Below are 19,842 nucleotides of genomic sequence, written 5' to 3' on the forward strand. Positions count from 1 at the left end.
CCCATGTTTTATGTGGATATACTGCTTCGGCCCCGGAGTGATTTCAGGCAAATAAATCCAAACAAATTAGGTGTCTGGTGTCTCACACTGTTATGATGTTTATGTTGAGAAATCTCACATTGACTAGAAATATAACAAAGATAACATTTATATATAAGAAAAAGATAATCCTTAACTATTGAGCTAGCTTTTGGGGCACAGTTGAACCACCCAAATTATAATATGATAGCATAGCTTATCTTAGATTCGGTAAGTGGACACCACTCGTATATGAGCCACCCTCAACATGTGTTGATTCTTGCAGTTTCCACGCTCAAAATGTACAATCCTAGTTGTGAGAGAATGTGTTTAGAAGTCACATATTGACTAAAGATACGACTAAATAATTTACGTATAGAAAGACAATCTTCAACTCTTAAAACTATTTTTTAGGTCAAATTAGGTCTTCTAAATTCTAATAGTTTACCCATCATTCTCGTATATTATTTTGCAATGAAGTAGGTTATTAGATGACCTAATTCTAATTCAAATTGTCATTTGAACTAATCATGACCACTAATACCAGAAAGCAAAACCTATCAGAATTTGCACCATTTATTATTAGTGGTGGGTTGGCCATGGAAATAAAGCTATACACTTTCTCATCAATATATATAAATTGACAAAAAAATAGCACAATCAATCAATCAATCAATAAAACAAGAGACTTTTCAACGAATTTTACTTGGTGTTGGAATTTTTGAAGTTTCTAATGCTATTTTTGCATCTTATCATCAATCATCTTATGCACTACTATGATGCATGGAAGCATTGCACATGGTCATATGATGTTCCATATAGTATACCCCACAAAGACAAAGGCCCAATCCAACAAAACAGAACTGTTCCATTTTCTTTCTTCCCACCGAATACTTCACTCTGTGTGTGTCTGTCTATACGTGAGTGGTTCTCCTTTATATGTATATGTAAACAGCGAATAATGATCTCAGGACCAATCTGAGGATTCTGCTTTCTGCAATCTGCAATCTGAAATCTGCAATCTGCAGTAGAACAAAATAACCAAAAGAGAAAATAAGAAGAAGGAGGAGGAGATTTCTGAACAATGCGAAAACCATCCCCTTCTTTTGATTGAGTACGCTAAATTATCTCTTTGCACCATTTTTACGCTTTTTGATCTTAATCTTCATCTGGGTCATCGTCATATTCGTTATCTATGTTACAGCTTTCACCTTTTGTTATACACTTTCTGTTTTCAGTTTTTGATCCTCTGTTTTGCTGCAGGGGATTCTCCAGGAATAAGAGCCAGAACAGGTTGCAATTCAAAAGATTGTGAAAAGAGGAGCAGCAGAATCATATAAAACAGCATAATAGGAAAGAAGTATACGAATTTGATTGTTAAACCAAGGTATGATGTGAGATTCTGATTGTTTGAAGGATTTTGTTTGGTTTTTTATTCCATAATTGTTCGAAATTTCGGATTACTTAATGCAAATAGTGTTCTTTATTTTCAAAAAAATTATTATTTTATTTTATTTTTGCATTTTGAAGTTGCTGAGCGTTTTTATGGGAGTGAAATTTAGTTGATTATTTAACGTGATAATTGGATAGGCAACATGATTAATGCTTTGATCAAGTTGTGCAGATGGAAATCATGTTTTGGCTTGTATGTCTGTGAACTGATAATTTTAAGAAACAAGTTTCATTCTTCCCATGTTTTGCTCTGTATTTCAGTGGAATTTTTTGTACCCCTTTGTGGTTTATATAAGGATTTCAAATAATTCTTTCCACACTTCTAACTCTGTTACCCATTTCCAAAATTGTCATCCTTTTTTCTGCATAATAAGGTGCACAATTATATATCTTTTTATTATTATTGAAATTGTGTTTGAGTAAGCTTGCCAAGAATGTTGTAATTTCTCTTGGATTTTTTTGTTGTAATTACTTGGAGAGACCAAAATTAAAACCTAATTGGTCATTCATATACATGCCAGTATTATACATCTTTCTAGAGATCTGTATAAAGTTGCCATGGAAAAACATTGTGGCGTGTAGATCAACTGACATTGGGTTGTTCTAGTTTAAGCATAGATCTTATATTCGAGTCTTTGTGAATGCAGCTGTGTTACCTAAGTTTTAAACAAAACAAAAAAAAAAAACATAGTGAATCCTCATGCTATTTCTTCTCTACATAAATGAATTTATATCAAAAGCAGAGTTGAAAATAGTTATGATAAGGATGATAAGATGTTTAAACAATCTAAGATTAATCACAATAAAAGGAATCAAAGTAGAAAACATGTAAAGCTTAATTATAAATAATAAGATCAAAATGTTCATTGATGGTTTAGATAACTGATATATTTGATAGTTAGAGTTCTCTCCCTTTAGAAACAAGCAATTAAAGAGAAAAAAAAAACTCTTTCAAGGGAGTGGGGATAATTAAAAATTCAAGTCCAAAAACAAAGCATTTTTATCTTTTGTTGTGTAAGGGCATGTTTAGTACACTACTTAGTTCAGCAATTATGATGGGTCTGAAATCATCTTTAGCAGTAAATATTGGTTCTTATGTATTTGGCGTCTTTGATTAATTTGAAGTTCTATGATTTGTTATAATATATGTCTAAATTGTTGCTTATGATCAGATATTTGAAATGTAATAGGGAGAAGAATATGAATCTTTCTCGCTTGGAATCTTGTCATGACTCACTTAAAGCATCTAGATTCCCTTTTCTCCCAGAAAAACTTGGTGATTTGGTTATAGTCCTAATACGGATTGGCATACTCATTTGCCTTATAGCATCAGTTTCACTTGCCCTTCACTCAGCATTCTCTAAACAAGACCGGTGGTTCCCTTTACCAGAGCATTTACATGTCTTCCAGAATGATTCAGTCGTTGACAGTGGACCCACAAACATCTCACACATTCTGTTTGGCATTGCTGGTTCAGCCAAGACATGGCATAACCGAAGCAACTACAGTAAGCTATGGTGGGACCCGAACACGAGCCGAGGTTTTGTTTGGCTTGACAAGAAACCTCATCTTTCGCACCTTGACAAGCTAATGCCATATCAAATCTCACAGGGCTGGACTCGTTTCAGGCATGTGCACTCAGCGTCTGCAGTTCGGATAGCGCGGATAGTTTTCGAGAGCTTTAGACTTGGTTTGCCAAATGTTAGATGGTTTGTGATGGGAGATGATGATACAGTATTTTTTCCCGAGAACTTAGTTACGGTGCTGGCAAAATACGATCACAATCAATTGTATTATATTGGTGGGAATTCTGAGAGTGTGGAGCAAGATGTGATGCATTCTTATAACATGGCTTTTGGTGGTGGTGGATTTGCAATCAGTTATGCATTAGCAGCTCAACTAGCCAGAATAATGGATGGTTGTCTTAGCAGATACTACTATTTTTATGGCTCTGATCAGAGGGTCTGGGCCTGTGTTCATGAAATTGGGGTTACTCTTACTAGAGAAAGTGGATTCCACCAGGTATACTTTGTTTCCACTTGTTTTTTTTTTTTTTATCGGCCAAATTTCCCCTCCAGGGATTTGATCCCTGGACCTGCCCCTCCCCAACCCATATGTCCATCAGCTCTTACCAAGTTAGTGTATTTGTATGTATATTGTATACTCTCCCTTGCCCTTCTATAAATAATATCAGCATAGATGCAAATCTTTTGATCAATATTGTTCAAGGAATGAACAAGGGATCATGTTGCATATATCAATTTTTTCTAAAAGCATCCTGGATGAAAATATTTGGACTTATCCTTCTACAAGAAATTTACTGATTATATTGTCATTTTCTTTCAGCTTGACATAAGAGGGAACCCATATGGTCTTTTAGCAGCACACCCCATGGCACCTCTTGTATCACTTCATCACCTTGACCAATTGGACTCATTGTTTCCGAACCAAACTCAAACAAATTCATTGGAAAAGCTCTTCATCGCGTACCGCCTTGACCCTGCTCGGATAGTGCAGCAAAGTTTTTGCTATGATCACAGGCGTGAATGGTCAATATCTGTTTCATGGGGCTACACGGTTCAAATCTTCAAAAGTCTGTTGATACCAGCTGATTTGCAGATGCCATTGCAGACATTTCGAACATGGCGAAGTTCTAGTGATGGTCCGTTCACGTTTAATGCTCGACCTATGAGTCACGACCCGTGCCAGCAGCCAGCTGTATTTTTCCTGGATCATGTTGTGAAGGTTGGCTCAAGTGGAAGTATCACAATTTATGAAAGATATGTAGCCGATGAAGCAAAGAAGTGCAAAGGAGCAGATAACACTATAGAAGTGCAGAGAATTAGAGTTTCCGCCTTGACGCTTGACCCAGAATATTGGAAGAATGTATCTCTCTCTCTCTCTCTCTCCCACTCACACACACGCAGAATCAAAACCAAAATGTCATTTGATTTAGGGATAAAGATCCTTTGTCCCTATTTGTTATATCTTTCCCTGTCCCACCAATTAAATTGTCATGTAGGCATGAATATGAAACTTATAACCTTAAATGACATGAGCCAATTTTATTGGTGAGACAGGATAGGGGACACAAATGGATTAGAAAATTTTGGTACTTTTAGAACTTAGCTTTGCATGATACATACCTGTAAAATTTGTAATGTTTGATTTTAGTCTATATCAAAATTTCATTCGTGTGGACTGGTTTCAGCTAAAACCACATGAGTTTTGTATTTTCTAACGGCTGATACCGAATAAAATTTTCATATGGACTAAAAGCAAAATGTGTCAATCTTATAGATACAAAAAAAACATAATTAACCATACTCTACTAATCGACTTGAATAGAGTTGAAATCCCTATTCCTTTGTAGGTGGATTTTCTATTGATCATTTGCTTTGGCTATTCTGAATCAGGTACCTCGTAGGCAGTGCTGCCAATTAATGGATGGTGGCAGCATAAAGAATAGCAGTATTCATATCAGAATTAGGAAGTGCAGACCTCAAGAAACAATTACTGCTTAGGGATCAGTTGTTTTTGTTGGTCGGCGTAGTTAGTAGATTACTAAGAGTTTGAGTCTTATAGGTCTGGTTACTTACATTTCCACCTCTATGTACATACACAGTTGTCAAAATATTCACATAATCTCAAATTTTGATCAATAAATGTTCTCATGTAGTTTTTCTACTTGTATGAATTCCCTCATATATATATTGTAGAAACATATTTTGTTTCTCTCTCCAATTTTCATATTCTGGCTTCCCTCTTTAATCATCCAAGCATGCGTTTTTCATGACTTCAGGAAGATCTTCGCTCATGCTTTCTACATTATTGTGGTAACTACCATTCCTCTATACTATTTTGGTGATGCTCAAATTTACATTTTACTTTATCGAGACTTTATATGCAGGTCCAAATGCTGAGAACTGAAGCACAGACAATAGGTCCCGGAGATAACACCATCACCACATAAATCTAGACCAATTTTGTTCGTGCTCTACGATGAACTTCATATTGTTTAATGGTCGTTGCTGGATTTCTGTCCGCCACAGTTTCTCTATCTATATAAAGAGCTTACTTTTAAGTGACAGGTTCAGGATAAAGAATTGAATGGTGGATGAAGCTTGTTAGAAGATATATTTCCAGAGACAGAATTTGGTAAGCTGTTGTTTATTCTCTCCCTTGTAAGTTGTAACTTGCATAAATTTGGTTACTGGAAACTGAATTTGGCCTTGCTTTGTGGCCAAATTGATACATTTACTCGCACTTGATCTTTCATCACTTCACTTCTGATATCTCTTATTTCCCAGTCTTTTCTTTCTTTCTAACTCTAGGTATGGATGAAAATGAGTGTAAACCAACGTTTTAAAAACCAGACCGGTCACCGGTAAATGCACTGGCAATAGGTTTAAGCATGGTCTAACATGGTTGAACAAAGAATAAATAATTATTTATTTTTAATATTATATAATATATTACATAATTTATCAACACAAATGTTAAAATATTAAGTCAAATTAAATTTAAATTGACATTAAATCATCATAATATATATTCTTGACTATTTATTTTAGCAATTCAAATTCAGCAATTGTTAATGGTCATGCATAATAGGTGTTGACATTATTTACTTTATTGTTTTATTAATATTTCCATATTTATTCAGCAGTGATTTATCAATATTACACTTTCCTCCCCTCTTAACTTAAAATATGCTTAGTCAGTATAATTTCTGTAAATAAATATGTATTAAATTATTACATAGTTACTTAAAATCCTAATATATTCAATTAGAAATAGAATTGCGGGAAATACATTTGTTGAGAGTGACATGAAATTGTTTCCCGAATGCTATTGGCATCTGTTAAAGATATAAAAATAAAAAATAAAGTTAGAAATGGCATCCTTCTAAAGCCTTAACCCGAAGCTTTCAACCCTTTGTTCACAATTCTTAATTCCCCTTTCTCAGTGGCTACATGAACATATTCATTCTTTGAAGCTTACATGTTCCAGTTATCAAATTCTCCTTTTGTCCTTCATAAATTTCAACTTTTGAAAGGCCACTTATATCCAGAGTCGTTTCACTTTCACCTGCTGGGATCGCAGAGGTCATCATCCCTTTTGCACATAAGAGTGTTTTTGTCGACCGGCATCGCAGAATCTGTTTTCACTGTCATCATAATTGTTTCAAAATGTTTGTCTTTCCACAAAGGCTAATCTCTTATAGTGCAAACTGAAGGATCAACTAATCAACTAATGTTGACATAATGGTTCAACACTTTATCCCTTAAGCAAGTGGTTGTGGGTTCGACTCTCAACTCTTGCGAATGATTAGTCTTACAATTACCAGTTGTGGCCGAAAATCAAGGGATCAACCAGGTTCTGCATCTTCCTTTGGCGACACTAAAAATTTGACATACACGCAAGACTTATGAGGAGGTATAATTTAGTCCCAGTGTGGTTGTTTCACATCATTCTAGTGGCAAACATAGTTCTGATACTACAAACTACAAAGAATCACTTCAGTTATCTTTGGTCGGGTACTCGGGGGGATTATTGCTAGCTTGTTAGGGGGCAAATAACTGTTATATTTGCTTCACAATGAACAAAACAAAATCTACAAGCTATCAAATTATATTGGTGGGAAATGTTGTATTCCTAGGTATAATTAACTCAGGTAAATTATGTATATGTGTTTGATAAGTTTTTTACATTCCAGGGAATGTTTTTAAATTTTGTTTAATTCAAAAAAATTAAATTTAAAAAAATAGAAAAACATGTGATGAAATTGTAGAAATGGAAGTTATTTTTAAATGTAACTTCCATTTCCATGGAAATATAACATACCCATTTTTTACCTTGGGAATAGAAATGTGACAAAGTGTATGTTGTAAATTTTTCTGGGAATAAATTATACTCGGGAATATTTGTATAAAACTTCTATGTTGTAAACTTTTCTGAGAATAAATTATATTCAGGAATAATTTTACAAAACTTATACAAAATACGGGATACAATATTCCCACACGTACTTTCCCGGGAATGTTTTTGAATACCTTCTACCAAACGCCCCTTATCAATGTTGTTTTGGGTGAAAATAGGTGTGTTTCAATTTCATGGAATATTTGAATATGGATGGAGTTTCAGATGGGAAGTTCTTGATGGAATATAAAAATTGAGAAAACTACTGTAATAATTTCACGGAGAATTAAAAAATTTCATGGCTTATAAAAAAAAACGGAGAATTAAAAAATTGACTAATAATTTATATTTGATATATGAGAGAGGAGGGGAGAGTATGTTTTAAATTTAGACAGGAGAGCAGTGTAATATTGGTATGTGAGAGTAGAGGAGAGTATACTCTACTCAGGGACGGATCCAGAAATTTGATGTTGTGAGGACAATATATACATATAAATTTGTAACAAAAAATGTTAACATATATTATTAGAAATGAAAGCATTTTTTATCAAAGGGGACACAAGTGAAAGTATTTTTTTACCAAAGAGGCCATAAAAAATCACATACTTTTATTACTCATGTGAGAGCATTTAGCAATGTGGAACACAAGTGATGACATTTTTTCCCTAATAGGTAATCAAAAACCACTTTTACCGCTCAACTTTTTTCTCTAATGATTTTTTAAAAAAAATCAAGTGAGGGCACTTGCCCTCATACTCTAACACTTAGATCTGTCCTTGACTCCACTCAAGAAAAAAATGAAACCCTTCTCATTGTTAACAAAAATAACTTGGGTGTTTAATGTTGTTCTAGTCAGCCCAAATTTTCACAAGATTCAATAGCATTTCAGTCAGCCAAAAAGTCTTAGAACCTAGTGAACACAAGTGACTAAGAAAAGAAACATCCATTTTAGAGATTAGCTGAGTGGACACAACTAGCTTGATTAATGAAATATCATAAAATTATCTGGATAACCAAAATCTCGGTAATCTCTTACTAAGACTTTCCAGAAATCTAAAATCATGAATGAAATGATCACCATGTCTATAATCACACGCTACAACACATAATAGAAGCAACATGAAAGAAGGTGTATCTATTTCACTCAGGGGGAGAAAGATGCTTAAATGTTTGCTCCGGGAAGCCTCTGGGTTTTCAAAAACTCTTGGTAACTAGTACATCCTTGGAGCAGATACATTAAACCTATTGATATAGTGTTCGCGCGTGTGCCTTTCTAGGTCTAGTTATAGGGGTAACAGATACACTATAAAACGAGGATGATAGGTGCCAAGGTGGATGCTAATATTGGAGAGGGATAAGGCGTTGAAATTTTTTGTGATGTCGGTCAAGAGAAGTGTTAAAGTTCTGGTGGAGCTTGACGTTACTAGCCTTTGAAAGAAGGTATTAAAAGTGGTAGCCATAAGGATGGCTTGTTTTTGATCAATTTTAAGTACGAAAAATATCCTCGATTTTGTTATTATTGTGGAGTTATAGGGCATGGTGAACAATTTTGTCCTTTGGCGACTCGTACGAAATCAGATGCTTCAATTTGACCCGAGAATTTAGGGCCATCTCTAAGAGTCGATATGGCTGGAAGGAGGCTAGGTGAGGATAAAGGAAGTGGGCAGAATCTTATGGCTAGACAATGACATGGTTCCCCGAAGGTGTTATCGCCAAAAAATTTGGAAAAATTTGCTAATCTCACGGTGGGAAAAAAGGATGGGCTTGAGAGCCTTGGTTTGCGTTGCATGGCATCAAAAGATGTGAGAATTCCGCCTCAAGCTCAGGAACATGAGTAGAATTTATTATTGATGAAAAAGTGTTGGCGTAACTGTCCAAGTGGCGAACTCTGTTGGGGGCGTCCTGTGTTGGGGAAATAAATAGAGAAAAAAAGTTTGTTTCACAATAACTGTCAATTTAGAATTCCAATGAAGCATTAATTAATGTTTTTACATATAATGCTCCTATGAGAAGAATAAGTGATGAGAGATATAAGAACATTGTAAAGGGTAAAATAGGGAAACAAATGATATGTTTTAAAAAGTTAACAAAATTAATTGCATTTCTTAATATGTGTGCATCTTCTCTAAGTGGACACTTATATTGTAACGGAGGAAGTAAAATTAAATCAATTTATTTATTTTAATTAAAACATAACTAATTGTGTCATTAGTGCTCTTTGAAGTTTTTTTCCCTCTTTGGAGTAGTAATACTTCATGTTGGGAAAATTGTAAGAGTCTCTCCCAACAGATTAATTTCTCAAGATTCGAACTTTGTAATCATGTTTATGAGGTCTATTATCTCTACGAAAGAAAATCATGTTCGGACTAGAACATCTACAACGGAGGACTTTTTCCAGACAAACACTCCAAATCAAGACCCTACTTTAAGGGAAATCAAACACCTTAAATGAAACATTACCACTTGAATAATCCCAACAGAGGACTTTTTCCATAATAAATCGAGACCCTACTTTAAAGGAAATCAAAAGACCTTAAATCAAACATTTGAATCAACCCCACCCGTTAGTCTATCACTGTAATATTGAAGTAAATATGCAGGTGACCTTAATTCTATTAGGAATCACATTGTCTATTTCCTGTGGTTTACCATCTAATTACAAGTGAACTAGTTTCCGCAAAGTAAGTTAGACCAGAGTTCAGGAGAATGCCACAATGTGCATCGTGACACAAACCCTACCATTAATATTTCAAAGTCAATTCATTAACACCTGAGGGTTTATATATAACACATGCCTGCAAAAGGAGAACTATTTGTCGTCATAACCGCTGAAATGCATGCTGCAGTAAGAGAGAACCAAGGTTCTATACAAAATATTTTTTTGGAATTTTGAGGCTAACTATCCCTTTGTCATCTCCATGGGTAGAAAAGGAATTCCCACAGTACCCTGATGAAGGGTCATCTATCTCAAGCTACAATATATTCTCATCTAAATTACAAGAACAAGAAGCTTCCATGAGGAAAGGCAAATTGCAAATGCTAATAAACAGTGAAAATGATTTTTAAGCAGGTCAACATGCTCTGCCTCAAGTAACACTTCTGCATCAATCTATAGCAAACATAATTAACATGAGAGTTTGATCCACAACATTTGGCATAATCAACATGTTAACGTCAGGGATCATCAGTGTAATGTAACTATGAACAGCTAAACTGATTCAGTGGCAACAATATCGAAGCTCTAATTAACCACAATGACCATCATCTACACGATTGCCAGTTTCACTCGAAGGAACAGAACCCAAATTATCAGGCACCAAACCTCCTACTGATTCACCTTGTCTATGCTGCAAATGTTCAGAATCCTGCTCAGGGAACACCTCAAGTTGCAGTGATGGTGAAATGTTATTCACGTGAAGCCATGTTAATTCCCACAGACTATCACCACCCAAGGCACTCCTTTGCACCAGTATACCACGCATCTTCATAACAATCAAGGAGTTTTTAAGAAGCTCAGGAACTGTCTCTTGAAGCTTCTCACTTCTTTTTCCCCTAACCTTCACCTTCGTGTATTTTTCCATTCGGCTCAGTACGCCTAACCATAGCTTGCAGAAGGTTGTCAATTGTGATAAATCTGGGAGTAACTGGAGAAATACTTTGGACAAGAGCTTCATTGCTAAGATAAGGGTTCCTTCCATGTTGCGGTAATCCTTCTGAGAGTGTCCCTGTGCAATCTCTAGCAGGTCATCAAGCACAGTAAAGATCACAAGATCGAAACATTGTAACCACAAACCATATGGGAGATAAATGCCATCAGCTCCTGTCAAGCACCTCTGCAGAGATAATAAAGCATGATTTCTGACCTCTTCTCTCTGGTCTAAACACACCTTCCTTAGACCCTGTACTAGTCTCAACCACATCTCTCCAATATCCTGTGACAACTTAGATATTTGCTCCTCTACCATTGCTTCCTTAGCCTCGGTAGTCCACCGGGCCAAGCAACTGACAGATCCTGCCATGAGATCCAGTGCTCGTACAGATCGCTCAGCTTGCCCAACACGAGACTCAGCAAACTGCCTCGCAGTATCTATACAGAGAACATAATTAGCTGGAACTAAGTTGGCACCATCGGACATTATGAACAACAGTGCATCAAACCCTGCCTCAGATGCTTCTATGTGCCTAGCTATGTTTGAAAGTAGGGAGGTGATTGTGCGCCATCCTAACTGAGATCTTATATGAGAAGCATTTTCCTTCACAAGGCGACTGACTTCCTGAGTAATCTGCTCACAGTATGCATCAGCAACTCGGGCATCAAGCTTCAAGACAAGTTGCAATGATCTCAAAAGTTCATCTGCAATGTTCTCCTTGTAGGGGAGCAACCGCTGACAAATCCGCAGAAGTCCAAAAACAGCCTTCTCTACCAAGGCACAGGGCATTACAGTTGACTGAACAATATTAGATATGTGCTCGTAAACACCCTGCCAGAGAATGCCAATTCTATCCCTGTTATTCAAAGTGATCGCAATCAGTAACTCCAGGCAGAATACTGCTGTATCTTCATCCTCAGGTGTGCTGTTCCCTTTCTGAGGTCGACCTGCTGCCCAAATGAGCGCTCTGGCAAGCTGCAATAGAGATTCAGCTTGCAGAAATTTACTCTCTGTGAATATGCTGTCAATGTGACACTTCTCTATCGTGTTAAGGGTGCGCTGATGAGCAGCATGTTGTTCAGTAGGTTGTGATCTTGGCTCTTCAGTGTCAAGAGATAAGAGTTGACTAAACCTACCCATCAATCCTGAAGATCTCCTAGGAGTGCCAATAGACTGCAAATGAGCAGAGGATAAGGAATTCACAATAGGCTTTCCATGCACAGTTTCAGCAGAAAGTTCTGACTCATCAGCTGCATCACTGGCAACACGGGCAGGAAGAAGACCAAGCTTGTGCAGTCTTAAGATGCAATCAAGAATATTCCTCCAACCTGTGCGTATGTAATCACCATACCTATTTGCAATTGTGAATACAGTTACAGTTGCCATTCTTGCTTTCATGTCATCTCCAAAGGCAAGAACTGGTTCCTCAACTAATGACGGGTTTAAGAGCGTAGTGAACTTACAAAGAGACACTACCAGATCATCAAGAACATCTTCAAGATGATGGCAAGCAGAAATCTTAGCAACAGCTAGGAATCCATCCACACATGTTTGGCAAACCTCTTCATGTTCAGCATGATCAAACACCACAGAGATGGCAGCAATAGTTGGACCTGACATTATGGCAAACATATCATGATCAAGGTAGGCCTTGGAATCAGATACAATAAATGGAGCAGTTTTTCTTGACTTATGCATTAGATCGATCCATCGACTTGGAGTCATTTCGGGAAATCCAACACCTTGTTCAGGGGTTGTACGGATTTCATTCTTACAAATTGAATGGTAAATCTCTGATAGGAAATCTCGAGGAAGATCATTGCCACCATTTATATGCCTATTATTTCGGATAAAATCCTCTTCTGTCATCTTCTTTTTAACCTGCACATTGTGCTGATCTGTATTAAGCATTATCATTGAATAAGATAACACAAGAGCAGCATCCTTGTTAGCTAGGATATGTGGTGACTGTTCATAATATCTCTCAGAGAAGGCTTCAAGCACCCTATGAATCTTTTGTGATTCTCCAGGCAGTCTGAAAGTCTCCAAAAATAAACGCAGTGCTGTATCTAAGTTCATGTCTTGGAAATCAAATGTTCCAGCAAATTCATGAAGAACCTGAACACAGAATTCATCATGGTTTCCTAGGAAATCACCAACAAGATTCTTATCCAACCCAGCAGTGTATCTGAAAAAGCAAGCAACACTTTGGGGATCAAGTTTGTCAGGCAAAAGATGTGTTCCCTGGAGAAACTCAAGACCTTTCTTAGGATCACGATTAAAGTGGTCAGCACCAATCATTAATCTTCTCTTTATGTACTTTCTTCGGCGGGAAAAAGGAACCCAATGATTTGGATCATTATAATTCTCACATTTCACCATCCAGAATGGGGTATACTCTTCAAGATTCACTGGAGAATATTCTGAGCTTACAGATCCATTGGCTATTCTTTCAGCCATTCCCTGTATGACAGCAATAAGACCATCCAAAGCAAGAATATGCATGGAAGACAATGGACAGTTCACAGGAAATGCACTTCTGGACAACAAATTAGCAAGGTCTTCAAAGACATTACTGCAAGTTATGTCACAGTCAAAGTTAGCATACATATCTACCATAAACGTTTTTTGCCTGCAGAAGTCGACGAGGGCCTCCATGGCTACCTCTTGCTGCTGGTAAGAAGCCCCATATCTGCCTTGTGCAAGTCTCAAGATGACACAAGAAAAAAATGCTTCTATCTGTAATTTGAGTTCTGGACGAAGATTGTGATAAAGATTGAGAACAATGCTACACACAATTGAAAGTATAAGGGGACTCATTGACAAACCAAATTGCATCAGATTATGAAACAGTTCATCTTGAATTAAGCTCAGCAACCTTGGGTGACGCCGAATAGAAGGCCCTCCAAGTTCTATAGCAGAATTAATCAAAGTTAAAGCAAAGAGGGGTACATCTTCATCAAATGCTACAGTGTTTGATCTAGGTCCCATTTCCATATGCTCAACGACATTCAGCAAAGAACACAAAAAGTGGAATATTTCCACCATGCAAGGAACACCATATGGTTCAGTCATCAGATGCATGTCAAAGTGTACACCATCCTTGCCACTAATAGCTATTGCTGTGTTTTCATCCATCACAGTAGCTGTCACACCAGTTGCAGCATTGGGAGCAAGGTTTGTGGGTAATGACTGATTATCATATTCAGAACTCAAGCTACCATTCTCCAATTGTCTACTTCCAAAAGCATACTCATTATTTAGGCCTCCAGTTCCAGTCTGCATGAACAACCAATAAATAAGAATGTTCAAATAGAAATTACATTAATATTAAGTTCTTCCACCCAAAACTGTTAATTTTAGGCAAAACAACTAACAGTTCTCTTTGAATGTCCAAAAAATTGACTTATTCCAGTTACAGTAACTATCCAAAAAGACAAGCTCTTTTTCTGTACCAACTACACACAAATACTGTAAAGATACTTTCTTCTTGCTGAGGATTGGGAGACAGAGGGAAAGAGAAGTCTGTCAGGTCCATCTTAGGATGTCCAGAATACTTTCCAGTAATAGCCAGAAGGTAAAGCACTATTAATGATATGACACCCAAAAATGGATGGTGTATATTTTGTTAAAGATAATTAAATAATTAAATGATGGAAATTTTACTTTAAATAGGTAGTTGGCCGTATTCTATCCAGAGACAGAAGACAAGTAAACTTTTTCCCTGACGGTCTATCAAATTGCAAATAGAGAAAACTAACTGAAAGCATGGCTTCTTGCATAATAGGAAGAAAAAATTCCTCTCTCTCACCACTCCCCTCAATTTCCCTTACTTTTATTTTCTTCCCTAGCAGCTAAGAGAATGATCATGGAAAAAACGTAGCATTGAAATAAAGTTAAAATTCATTTTCATACCTCCTGTTTCAAATTAGCTCTTCCATTAACCAATGCATGGTCGGTGTTGCCAACATCTTGAAGGTGAGAAAAAATACACCTTACAAGTTCATGCATTGTGTACCGTGCTATCTGCTGCAAAACCTCGCCTTTGGTTCCTGCTTGATGAACTATACGGAAACAAGTATTCACTATGGTGCAAACATGTTGGTTACTCAGCATTACAGATGCTTTACTTTTCATACATGCTAGGAGAACTTGTAGTATCTTCACTAAAACAACTTCTTCCGAAGATGGATCCGTGACCTCAAATCTACAGCTAGTGACAGCATCAACCACCAAGTGCATGGCATCGTCAACATTGGCAGTATTTTGATCGCTCACATCAAGAGTTAAGATCTTGTAAACAGACGACAAAGCAACACCAGTAATTGCTGCACCGGTTTCATCAGACCGAATCACATCTAAAAATGGCTGCAGATACAAGGCAGGGTTGATAGCTTGCCACTGATGGTGGTGCCACGAAAAGATTTGTCTCCTTAATGCCTTAAAAGACTGAATGAGGGAGTGCTCCAGCTGATCATCCCCTGACATATAACGACCTCCCCATCTTACATTTCTTCTCATGACTGCCAAAACAGCACCGATTTCAGAATTGATCATGCACGCCAAAGTTGTTTTATTAGGATAGGAAGCATCACATTCCTCAGGTTCTTCCTCGTCTATTGAATTGATACCAGCTTGCAGCTTTAGTCGTCCCATTTTCGCTAGATTCTTCGCACGGCACAGCAAGTATCTGGTAGAGGTTCAACAATAGGACAGAACGCTGAGATGACCAGAAGTCTTCTACGCAGTCCATAGAGACAACAAACACAAGGAGATCAAATAACTTCAAAAGGAATTATTATTATTATAGCACTCTAATCATTACAAGATAAGCTGTCAAATATTTTTAGCATAGAGTCTTCTATGAAACCTACAGAGAATAAACATAACATAATAACAAGATCATGATATCCACAAACCCAGGATGAGCCGTCAAGAATTTATTAAATGCTCATTTCCTTATAAATATCTAAAATTACATCAAGGAGAATGCTAAAGAGCATCTTTTTATTTGGGTAACAAAAATGGTAGAACCTCCTGACTACCTAGCAGGCTGCACTCCTTGGCTGGAGCGTCAGAGGATCTACCAGAGTAGGGTTGCCCACCAACTGAGATTTTACTTGACGCAGGGGGATTCAAACCCTTGACCTATGGGGACATAGGCGAGAGTTAAATCCGGAACCTGTGGCTGGTTGTGCCAACCCAAGTTGACCTAAAGAGCATCTTTAATACAGTAGTAAAAAACACAAATGTAATATAACTCATATACTTTTTTAAGTAATTAAAATTATTGTATTAAATACTCCTTAACCATGGTATTAACCACAACATGGAATCACAACCTAAGACTAAGAATGACCCAGATCAATTCAGCAAGACACAGCATGTAGATATGTTGAATACATCACAAGGCAAATCTGAATTTCAAAATGCAGAGTACAGGAAGATGAAGATCTGATGGATCCAGCACCATCATTGATGCAGTTGGAGTCAAAAATCCTAAGCAATCAAAAGATGAAGTGCGAATTGGAGTGAAAGAAACATAGCAAAAATCTCACTCACTCGTTGTGCACTCTTCGATTAGGGAAACTTGCGTCGTCGCGTCTCTTGATTTGCGTTGTCGTTGACGGAACTTGGAATCTTCAATCTTCTTCTTCTCTTTGATTTCTTCAGATTACTGTGTGTGTCTGTGTAAGCTACGAGAAAGGAAATGACTGATTGTTGAAGAGAAGATTTTATTTAGAAGTTGATTGTTGATTCATGTTCAAGTAAAAATGGAGTCATGTTTCATTAAATTAAATAATAAAAAATTAAAGTTTTGATTTAACATTAGTTCATAATAAAATTAAAATTTGAAATTAACACTGTCATAAGCTCTTTCAATGCCTTTCCCAAAAGTCAAAAATCAATACACAAATATGAGTTATTATTAGAATGAGTTGTCTTTATATTGAAATTTTTAATGAGTAATGATTGACGAACACTTCAAATCTCCAATAGTGGTAAATACTCAAACACTTTTAGTCTGTGGGGTTAAATATTACCACAAATTAGTTTTCGACCCCTACAATCCAGAGATGCTTGGGTGTTTGCCACTATTGAAGTGTTCAACAATCATTTATTTTTATTTTTATCATGTTTCATGGTAATCCTCAATTGTCGTTTTCCCCTCAAAGGGGTCTTAGGCAATGTGAATTATTTCATCTTATTTGTTTATTTGATGTGGTGAGGTATTTTTTTACTTTAAATAATAGAGTTATTTCTTTATCTTTACTACATGAAATTAAGGTTGCTTGATCGACTCCTGTTATTTCTCATTTACTATTTGCAGATGATAACATCATTTTTGCTCAAGCAACATTGCAAGAAGTAGAGTATGTATAGAATGACTTTGTCACTTATTAGCGGGCTTCTGGACAAATCATAAAACCTTGATAAGTCTGAGTTCTCTTGTAGCTAAAATGTGCCTGAGATTAAATTTAGTGAGCTTAAACAACTGTTGAATATAAAGGCGGTGGAATGTTATGATAATTATTTTGGGCTTCCGACTATAATGCTTCTCATTACTGAATGACATTTGAAGGTGTGATTAGTAGATTTTATTGGGGTGAAGATGTCACTAGAGGCGACATGAATTGGCTTAAGTGGAGTAATCTTTGTCGTTCGAAAGATTTTGGAGGCCTCAGTTTCTAGGATTTTAAGGCTTTCAACACGACACTTGTGGGGAAGAATCAGAGGTGAATCATGTCACTTCCTAATGCTTTGCTCAGTTGGGTCTATAAAGCAATTTATTTTTCTCATGGAAGTCTTTTTGTGGCTAAGAAAGGTTGATGACATGTTTCTTGTAGTGTACCTTACATCTCATCCCTAGCTCCATTACATTTCACAATAGTAATGAAACAAATCACCACAGTTACAACCCAACTTATGCCTAATAAAAAGCACAACAAGTTCTCGTTCACTCTTTCCTTTCTAAGTTTCCTCTGTAGGTTGACAATCTTTTTGTCCTTCATTTCTTCCACCTCTTCACACAACTTGTATCCTTCATCCAATTTGGAAGATTGCTCTATAGCATCCTTGTCATAAAACGAAAAACTCGTCCACCTCCCGGGTCTTCATCTTTCTCCTTCACCTTTGAGCTCTCATTCTTCTCTTCGTTGTTGGTTCCCTTTTACAATCATGACTTCCTCATCTCCCTTTCACAACCGCGACTTTCCTCTTTTCCCTTTCACGATCGTGATTCAACTATTTCCTATTTTACAATCGTGATTCAACTTGTTCTTCCCCCCTTTGATCATTGCAATTTCAATTTAGGCTTCTGGGAGATGAAGTAACAATTGCAAAACATGATGTATTGTATACTATATTTAAAATTAAAAGAGAAAGGTTTTTTCTAAGAACCAATTTAAATTCCTTTACTAAAATCATATTTAAGTATATATGAAATTGTGAGTTTTGTTAGACATGTAGAAAGTTAGATATGTAGAGGTGACAAAAATATGATTTGTTAGAACTAATAGATCTAGGTTAACAGTAATTGGGGATGTAACACCCCATTTTCTGTTATTAGGTTATTTATTATTTTATTTTAATTAGTATTATGGTATATGGTAATTAAGTGATTTTATTAGATAATTAAGTGATTATGTGATATAGATAAATAAGGTTTTAGGGTTTAGTGTGAGTAATTGAGAGTGGGGCTCATTGTATGGCTATTTAAGGGTTAGGAGTGAAATAGAAAGAAAAAAAAGAAAAAAAATAAGTATTAGAAGAGAAGCAGAACAAGAAACACGTGACAGCAGAGAAGGAGAGGAGAAAAGAGGAGAAAACTTAGAACTGATCTACAAGAGGTAAGGGTTTGAATTCATGTTTTATAGATTGGTATGATAGTGGATAATGATAGAAAGCATGATTTAGGAACCCTAGGTTGCAAAAATTCCCAAATTGAAATAGTTAGGGTTTGGTTTTTAGATGATTTTGGGGGTAGATGATAGGCTTGCATGATGCGCAGAAATTTACGTTCTCTTGTACCCTTTTTCGTGCTATGTTAGTGGCCAAATTTGAAGAAGTAGTCTTCATAAAAGTTGTAGGTTTTTCTGTTACGAAACTTTTGCCACTGGTTTCACGTCATTCCGACGTCTGTAGCTCGAGTTATGTGTATTTTAGTGAGTATAGGTTAAGCTGTCCAGTTTCTTACGAACTGCGGTTAGTGTACGATTTTTCCTGATTTTTGTACTTTGAATTGTGACTTGAAAATTTATAGAGGTTTACAAAACGTGTATACGGAACCATGATAAAAATATTAGATTTTTCTGAGTATATTTGATAATTTACATCTGTTTAATAGTTCATTAGATGTGTGGTGCGCGCACATGGCGAGTTGCGCAGGAAGATGTCGCAAGATGTCGCGACATGGCGAGTTGCGTAGGGAGATGTCGTGAGATGTCGCGACATGGCGAGTTGCGTAGGGAGATGTCGTGAGATGTCGCGACATGGCGAGTTGTGCAGTGAGATGTCGCGAGATGGCGAGCATGAGCATGTCGCGAGTTTTTGGGAAAATTTAGAGAGAAATCCAGTCTTTAGGAAATAGTTGCAGAACCTGTTATATATGAATTATATTTAATTTACATCTATTTTTAATAATCATTATATGATGTTGTTTCTGAATTGATGTTATGTTTGAGATGCTAAGTTGTTGTGATTGCAAGTTGTATAATTGATAACATGTAATATGTGTTTTGTGCAACTGGTGATGAATATGCTAAAATAATTAGGACTTGGAGATGGTCTGAATATGCAT

General features: G+C 36.5%; 2 protein-coding genes across 5 annotated transcripts; one reads left to right on the forward strand and one right to left on the reverse strand.

Moving 5' to 3' along the window:
* The first annotated feature begins 761 nt into the window (after positions 1-761).
* LOC130723060 (uncharacterized) lies at positions 762-5,220 on the forward strand. 2 transcript variants are annotated; one of them, XM_057573982.1, is made up of 5 exons: positions 762-1,132; positions 1,282-1,405; positions 2,643-3,492; positions 3,817-4,356; positions 4,887-5,220. In XM_057573982.1, exons 3-5 carry the CDS (start codon positions 2,671-2,673, stop codon positions 4,992-4,994), a joined length of 1,470 nt encoding a protein of 489 aa, XP_057429965.1. In that variant the 5' UTR covers positions 762-1,132; positions 1,282-1,405; positions 2,643-2,670; the 3' UTR covers positions 4,995-5,220. The 2 variants fall into 2 exon arrangements, with proteins under 2 accessions (XP_057429965.1, XP_057429964.1); XM_057573981.1 differs by having other exon boundaries at positions 764-1,132; positions 2,661-3,492.
* Positions 5,221-10,408: 5,188 nt separating this feature from the next.
* LOC130726696 (ARF guanine-nucleotide exchange factor GNOM) lies at positions 10,409-16,796 on the reverse strand. Of its 3 annotated transcripts, none has more exons than XM_057577994.1 (3): positions 16,605-16,796; positions 14,958-15,732; positions 10,409-14,321 (listed from the first exon to the last, which is right to left on the reverse strand). In XM_057577994.1, exons 2-3 carry the CDS (start codon positions 15,696-15,698, stop codon positions 10,638-10,640), a joined length of 4,425 nt encoding a protein of 1,474 aa, XP_057433977.1. In that variant the 5' UTR covers positions 15,699-15,732; positions 16,605-16,796; the 3' UTR covers positions 10,409-10,637. The 3 variants fall into 3 exon arrangements, with proteins under 3 accessions (XP_057433977.1, XP_057433976.1, XP_057433975.1); XM_057577993.1 differs by having other exon boundaries at positions 14,958-15,779; XM_057577992.1 differs by having other exon boundaries at positions 14,958-15,782.
* Positions 16,797-19,842: the final 3,046 nt, after the last annotated feature.

This window comes from Lotus japonicus, chromosome 6 (genome assembly GCF_012489685.1).
Source record: "Lotus japonicus ecotype B-129 chromosome 6, LjGifu_v1.2".
NCBI classification, from domain to species: domain Eukaryota; kingdom Viridiplantae; phylum Streptophyta; class Magnoliopsida; order Fabales; family Fabaceae; genus Lotus; species Lotus japonicus.